General features: G+C 35.5%; 1 protein-coding gene across 2 annotated transcripts; it reads left to right on the top strand.

Annotated features, from left to right (window-relative positions):
- Positions 1–805: 805 nt before the first annotated feature.
- LOC107672110 (galectin-9-like) lies at positions 806–5,963 on the top strand. 2 transcript variants are annotated; one of them, XM_016465195.1, is made up of 12 exons: positions 806–947; positions 1,695–1,783; positions 2,080–2,284; positions 2,432–2,551; positions 2,800–2,829; positions 2,974–3,003; positions 3,093–3,122; positions 3,701–3,730; positions 4,311–4,399; positions 4,525–4,681; positions 4,769–4,927; positions 5,460–5,963. In XM_016465195.1, the coding sequence occupies exons 1-11, from the start codon at positions 912–914 to the stop codon at positions 4,913–4,915; spliced, it is 963 nt and encodes a 320-aa protein (XP_016320681.1). In that variant the 5' UTR covers positions 806–911; the 3' UTR covers positions 4,916–4,927; positions 5,460–5,963. The 2 variants fall into 2 exon arrangements, with proteins under 2 accessions (XP_016320681.1, XP_016320682.1); XM_016465196.1 differs by having other exon boundaries at positions 1,621–1,783.
- Positions 5,964–7,573: the final 1,610 nt, after the last annotated feature.

The raw sequence follows: 7,573 nt of genomic DNA, 5'->3' as shown, positions 1-7,573 counted from the left end.
TTTTTCATATTTGAAATCAGAAATTGCATTTTGTCTTTAATTTAGTACTAGCCTATTTAGTACTTTAGTAATTTGACAGACATTTTCCGCAAATTCACCCTGTTCAAAAACAAACATACCCTTAGTTGTTAATGTTGTGTAGTTTAATATACTTCCAGGAGTTTTATGTATCAGAAAGAAATGTTCCATTGAAAATCCAGTAAATCCCTTGTCTGTGTACTGGGGCTATAGTATTTGTAGTAGCCTATTATTTACATCTGTCTACGGTTAAATTCCAAAACTGTTTTTCTGTACAAAAAAAATCACATATTGACTGCTCCTTTTACTGTACAGCTTTGAACATTTCCTCTGACACAGCATTATCTTATGGCTCTGGGTTGTACAAAAATGGTACAAAACAGCTGGTAATCTGGTTTGACAAAACGTTTCCTGAAAGTATGCCATAAAATTACTTTCCCCGGAAAATAGTAGGCTATAAAGAGTTAGTAAGTTAGTAAGAGTTAATAGCCTACAAATATTCCTAAAATAACTATTTAGCACGTCGTGAGACGTGACCTTATCTGTTTTAACTCTCTCCCCTAAAATGACCATCTTGTGTCTATTTTATGTAGGCTAGCTAACGTATTGCTATTATTTATAGGCTATATAACATTCCTCCTGGGTTTGATCAGTGAATAAACGTTTACATTGATCAACATTAGGAAAAGCAACACGTAGAAGCCCATGTACAGCCAGTGGACACTGGCCAAGTTCCTAGCCTTATGGAGAAATCGAAACATGACGTGTTTTTAATCAGAAACCGGACATCTGTAGGTGGTTCTTAAATCTTTGCTGTTCTTCGAACTGCTCTCTTTCCATTTGTTCTCTCTTGACTACACACTTAAAGGTGCAGGAACGTAAGAACTGATAGAATGGCTTTTTATCAGCAACAACCGTTTTACAACCCGGTAAGTGACTGTTTTTTGTTTGTTTGTTTTTTTGCAAAAATGATCATATGGCGTCATAATAAGCCATGGCTTATCAGTATATCTCCTTTATTTGCTATTTTCTTTGTCGTACTTCCTCTTTTCTGCGTTAGCTACTAACGTTACACTATTTAAAGTTATGTGGTTTTGCATGCACAATTAAAACTCCGTTATGCAACAAGTAGCCTAGGATGGGGTGTCTTTTTTTCTTTTTTCCTCTCCTTGCTTTCTCATTTTTTTAGCCTAAATGGACATTTTCACCGTTCAGTAAAACGGTTCAGTTCGTTAGTGTACGCACGTTGAGGAAGCGGGGCATGTTGTCACACGGTGTGGTGGCGTAAATTTTCACATTGGGATTATGCCTCGAGTAATCGAAACTCTAAAATATTTATAAAACTACAAACGTCAAAAAAAAATAAATAAATACATTTACAAAATGTGACAACGTGCCCCGAGGTGATATTGAAGTTTAAGTTTGGAGGACCTCACATAGGCTATTCTAATCTAATGACTAGGTGTTTGAAACCACACACATTTGTGTGCCCTTCTCTACTGGCGTGTGAAAACTAGCTCTGCTCTCCATATGGCATCCATGCCCCAATTTCATATATTAAACGAGCCATTTTAATAATTTATTCACATTATTGGGTATTAGCTCCTCAGGGCAGATGCAGACTGTGCACTAGGTGAGTACTTATGTGTCATATTATACTATTTACATCAACACAGAGAATCCCATTCAGTGGCCAAATCCAGGGAGGCCTGCAGGACGGGAAGAGCATTATCTTAAGCGGACGGGTTTTACCAGGGGCTAACAGGTGAGGAATAATGTTTAATGATAGCTTTCAAGAACATGAAAGAGTTTTATTCTCATTTTCAAAGAGTGTTGAGCAACCACAATATGCTGTTTTCCTTTAACATACGCTGCAAAAGTGCTCTTGGTGTTTTTTTTTAGTAGTACAATTTTAATGTTTAAATAATTATTTACCAATTCAGGTGTCACTTCGTGAGCCTTGCAACTATTTTAGAACATATCAGATCAGAGATGAGATGAGACGATCCAATCACACTTTCCTTGTTACCCATTCCTTTCTCATTCCTTTTTGTCCTGCAGATTTCATGTGAACCTTCAGTGTGGTTCTCATTCTGGGGCTGATATTGCTCTGCACTTTAACCCACGCTATGAGAGCTCTGGGTATGTAGTGCACAACACCTTCCAGAGCAGGTGCTGGGGCTCAGAGGAGCGCAAATATGAATCTCCCTTCCCCCAAGGCCAAACATTCACCTTCCAGATCCTTGTTGAGCAGGGCAAATACAAGGTACAAGGTCATTCACTCTCAGATTTGCAGTTTCTAAAGAGTAGCCATTGGCGTCTTTCTTTTTAATCAGCAGAACGATAAATAGTTCATTATTTGAAAGGCATTTCACCTCTTTTCATTTATGAATTTTATGACGGTTCTCTTTAGATATCTACTAATGGGAGACACTTCATGGACTATAGACACCGCATTCCATACACTCAGGTGGACACTATCTCGGTGGAGGGAATGGTGGAGTTGAACTCTATTGCCTTCCAGAATCCTGCGGTGAGAACTAAAATACATGCGTTGCCACTGCAGAACTCTTCACAGAACTAACTTCACTTTTGAGCTAGTTTTGAAATGACTTTTGTCTGTGACAGTGTCTTTTGTAATGGATGTATTAAGTAATCACAAGTGCAGTTCCTCACATTAAAGCAATATATGTGTGTTGGCTGAATACTTTTAGGCCCACTGTTTATTTAAATAACATTTCTGAATGTAATATGACATATAAACATTTTTTTTCTTTGCAGCCTTATTTTCCTCCACAACCAGCCTTTCCAGTGAGTACTATCCCCCAGTACCTGTAAGACAGATGGATATCAGCTCATACTGTGTCTAATTTTGAGATAAAACTCCGATACAGCTCTTTGGCAAGCATAGCTTTGCAATGTCTTTTGAATGCATTTTGTATATTATCTTTTCAGGGTTATATACCACCTCAAGCAGGATATCAGGTGAGAAGAAAATCTGTTTGAACAACATTAAGTAAGGACATTATTGCAGTTTTCCTGTCATAAACAACTGCTGTTCCTTTCATCTACAGCCTCAGTATGCTGTCCCTCCAGGATGTGGGGTAAGTGCTTAATACATCATCAAATATGTCATGTGACACCTTTATGGTGATCAACAGAGATCAAAGGTTCTTACATATGAAGGTTATATCTGTCTTTTATGATTTAATTGGTGCTCTACAAAACCCACACAATGCCTTATTGGATTCTACAGCCATTAAAAGACCTGCAACATAATGTAAATGAAAGGTTGGAAGAAAGACAATATACTTGTTTTTCCTCATTTGGTGTGACAAGGTTAATGTGTCAACTATGGTTCCAGAAAATGATGACATCTTCACCTCTGCTAAGTGTCAATGCACACAACTTCTCGTTTTAGTTAGTTGACCATGTCAGCATTTAGAAAACTCCATTGTTCTATGTTATCTGTGTTTAACAGTGCTCTTATTTGTGATGTTGTTAATAATTAATAATTTATTTTATATCATTCTGAAAAGTGTTGAAAGTGCTCACTAAGGTGCTGTTGTTTGCTCAAGCACGACATTTGCAGTCTCCCATATCTTTCAGTAACAGTTTTGAGATCACATTGTGCTTGTCCTGTATGAGAAAATGATAAAAATACAGTGTTATCTACCCACAGTTCCCGGCATACCCATCTGCACCCAACTATGTAAGAGCAACTCTCACCACAAGAAATCACATTACCATGCACAGCTGAAAGTCATGCATGACGAGATTCAGATAAATATAAAAAAGCTGTGCTTTCAGTGTGACACTTCATAAGTTTTTAACCTATTTTAATAGTTATAATTAGATTTATGTTTTCGTGGGTATCTGCCAAGCTTCTTGAAACTTGAAAATTTTATTTTGCATGTTCATAGTACGTTCATGACTTTTGATGGCCACTCTAGGACATTCACCTTTCTGTCCTTGTCTTTTTTGCAATAGTTCTGCAGTTTTTCTCCATTAACTCCTTTTGCACTTCTAATAAGATTTTAATTCATTCATTCATTATTTCATTTTAGATTCTTTTGCTATAATAAGCTTATTTAGGTTTCATCAGTAGACCAGATTTAAAAGTTCTAGATGTTGTTCATAAAACCAGTGCCACTTTAAATCAGCCATTTTTGATTTTCATTTTTAATGAAACATTTGAATTGAATTATTTGAAGATTTTAAGTATTACATGACTTTAAAGTCACTAATTTAAACTCATTTATAAATATCTTTTTATCTTGACTCGCATTTAGACTATCCCGTACAAAACTGTCATCAATGGTGGACTTCACCCTGGCAAAAACATTGTCATCCACGGAGTTATCAATCCCAATGCTAACAGGTCAGACATCAGATGACGGACTCACACTGTTATTTTAATTGTAACTAATGTTACATATTTAAACAAAAATGTAAATCTGTTCATTTTAAGATGTAAGTGTCCTGTTCTTCTGTTTCCTCCATTAGAATAACATTTAACCTGCGCTACAGAAGTGGGATTGCATTGCACTATAATCCTCGTTTCGATGAGAGAGTGGTTGTGCGCAACACCAATCAGATGGAGCAGTGGGGTACGGAGGAACGGTCCGGAGGCTTGCCGTTTCAAAAAGGACAACCTTTCCAGGTAGGCACACTTACATCCATGAACATGTATTACTTTATTGATGCTGTCATTGTGAGTTGAAAATAATATTACTCGTGTGTGTTGTAGGTCACCATCTCCTGCAATCCCCATCATTACAATGTGTTTGTCAATGGCAAACAAGCACACACTTACAAACATCGCTACACAAAGCTGAAGGACATTGATATTTTGGAGATTTGCGGAGACCTGAAGCTGACTTTAGTGCAGGCTTAACAGGAATCTGTGATGTTTTGAAGGATAGCTACCTTACAAACTGCAAAAGAGATATTTTTCGAAAACCCATATGACCTGCTCTTTAACTTATTTTGATGAGTAAATTAATGTAAAAACATAAGTTGCCATGAGTTGCTTTTTTACAATGTATAAATATCTCTGTCTCTGTTGACATTACATTTAAGTCAGGGTGACAGTAGAGATCCATCTGTGGTCTTTTATTACTGTGAACTTTAATATCTATCTACCTGTGTTCATGTTTAAAAACAATAAAGTTTTTTTTTCAGTTTCGCTTTCTTGTCACTTACATTATGTCAGACTCTGTTCAATGTTTTGTGTGTGTTTTGCTCCCCATGTGATAATATTACTCGTGTGTGTTGTAGGTCACCATCTCCTGCAATCCCCATCATTACAATGTGTTTGTCAATGGCAAACAAGCACACACTTACAAACATCGCTACACAAAGCTGAAGGACATTGATATTTTGGAGATTTGCGGAGACCTGAAGCTGACTTTAGTGCAGGCTTAACAGGAATCTGTGATGTTTCATTTTTAAATCACTTTTAATAGAAAGATAAGGGAAAGCATTGCTAATTGTTGAAAAGTAGAATTGCTTTCAAATACAGAAAAATGGCAGACCGTAAACATGAACAGCACTGTGATTTTGCTATTTTGAATTAACATAAAACCCTTTTTGTTATTTTGGCTACATATTATATTACTACATACATATGTAGTATGTTATGTATATGGTATTACAGTATATAGTTGCTTATTTCTATATAGCCATCTTGATACTCTCATCACTCTTGCTGCATGTTTAAACTAATAAACTATAACACAAATAAACAGCATAAACATTTTCTAATTATACCTTATATCTCTCTCCAAAATATCATGAATTATGTTAAGTTAGGAAAAGCTAGCCCGTTTTATTTTTTCAAAATAGTGAAATAAATTATGTTAATGATTACATTTTTTGTGTTTCTCAACAATAAGCCCTAATATGTAGCTGCTCATCTCACCCAAAAAGAAAAATGCAATAAAGTTGTTTTTTGTTTTTAGCAAACTTCCTTTCATTAATTGTGATTTATTACTTAAATTCTGTTTCACAGGCTCTTTTTAAAGATATATACAGCTTGCTATAGGGCCTAGCTTATACATGCCTTGTGCAGACAATTGGATTGTAGCCTTATTTTGTAATGTCAAAATGCAAAGAAGGTCTTAATATAAACTCATCAAATATAATACAGTAACTACACTGTAAAAAAAATTCCACCTATTTCAACTGTTTAAGTATAATCAACTTGATTGTACAAGACAGTTAAACTTAAATGACATTAAACAGACTTTAAAAAACAAGTTAAATTTCATACAACAAATTGCTTAAAGAGCAGGTCATATGTTTTTTTTTAAGTGTCCTAATATTGTGTTGGAGTCCCCTACTTTCAGTTTCGCTTTCTTGTCACTTACATTATGTCAGACTCTGTTCAATGTTTTGTGTGTGTTTTGCTCCCCATGTGTCCTTATGCCCATATTTGGTTCTTCCTGTTTCCTGTTCCTATTATGTTTTATTGATCCCAGGGGTTTCTTGTCATCCCCTCATCATGTCTTGTGTATTTAAAGTGTTTCCTTTTCTTAGTTCCTGGTCCAGTATTGAATGAATGTCTACCTCCCAGTGGTGGACGAAGTACACAAATCAAGTTCTTCAGTAAAAGTACAGATCTGTATAATAAAATATAACTCCAGTAAAAGTAAAAGTACTCAGTTTTCAATTTTACTCGAGTGAAAGTACAAAAGTACTTGATTTTTTATGTACTTAAGTAAAAAGTACTGATAGATGAATATTCATTTTGCAGTTTTATATAGGCTACTTTTATCATTTAATTTTATGCCCCCAGAGGGCATCACTTCCCACTTTGATAATTACTGTAGTTACCATGTTCTCCACATCACATCCTTTCTTTTTCCCTTAGATGTAATCTATCCAGGTGGTTGCATAAAAATATTTGGACTTTATTTTTTAAAAATTACCTCAATTTAGCACCAGCAAGCTCGTTAGCTAGACTTATTATTCATTATTGACTTATTTTCAGCATGGTTATGAATAAACATTTATATTTGTCTACTCTGCTAGTTGATCCAGATACATAGTAACTTACGCTATGTGTGCTGACAAACAATATAAAAACAGACGTCACTATAAATGCATAGCATTTTAGTAAAACTGCTAACTTTACAGCAGCAGGGAAGATCAATGTGCATGAGTTATTTTATTTAATCTGTGTTATTTTAATGTTTTTTGACCTAAAACGTAGAGACTCTGATGTTAATGTGTCTGCATTCAAGCATTTCAGTGGGCTTAAACAGATCACCCTTTACAGCAGATTTAGTTCACAAACAACTGACAGCTTTGACCTAAATATGATTTTCAGTTACAATAATTAATCCTAAAATTCGACATTAGTAACTTACTTTTAACAGCATCAGACGCGCGCGCTCACAAGATCTCCCGGTTCTTACTTGTGAATTCAGTTCACTGGAGACTCGCACTAAACGGGTTAATTTGAATCAGTGAGTTGTAGACTCGAGAACAGCTGCAATCGGATCATTCTAATTCGTGAATGAATCGTTTGGTGCGATTTGCGAACCGATTT

This window comes from Sinocyclocheilus anshuiensis, unplaced genomic scaffold (genome assembly GCF_001515605.1).
Source record: "Sinocyclocheilus anshuiensis isolate Anshui unplaced genomic scaffold, SAMN03320099.WGS_v1.1 scaffold336, whole genome shotgun sequence".
NCBI classification, from domain to species: domain Eukaryota; kingdom Metazoa; phylum Chordata; class Actinopteri; order Cypriniformes; family Cyprinidae; genus Sinocyclocheilus; species Sinocyclocheilus anshuiensis.
This window is presented reverse-complemented; position numbering and strand designations above follow the sequence as displayed.

What these genes read in the sequence shown, in the direction of transcription:
- LOC107672110 (XM_016465195.1), top strand. Translation starts at nt 912, where the DNA reads ATGGCTTTTTATCAGCAACAACCGTTTTACAACCCG. An exon ending in GTTTTACCAGGGGCTAACAG is followed by an intron (nt 1,784 to 2,079) that starts GTGAGGAATAAT and finishes TTTGTCCTGCAG; the next exon opens with ATTTCATGTGAACCTTCAGT. An exon ending in CTGTCCCTCCAGGATGTGGG is followed by an intron (nt 3,123 to 3,700) that starts GTAAGTGCTTAA and finishes ATCTACCCACAG; the next exon opens with TTCCCGGCATACCCATCTGC.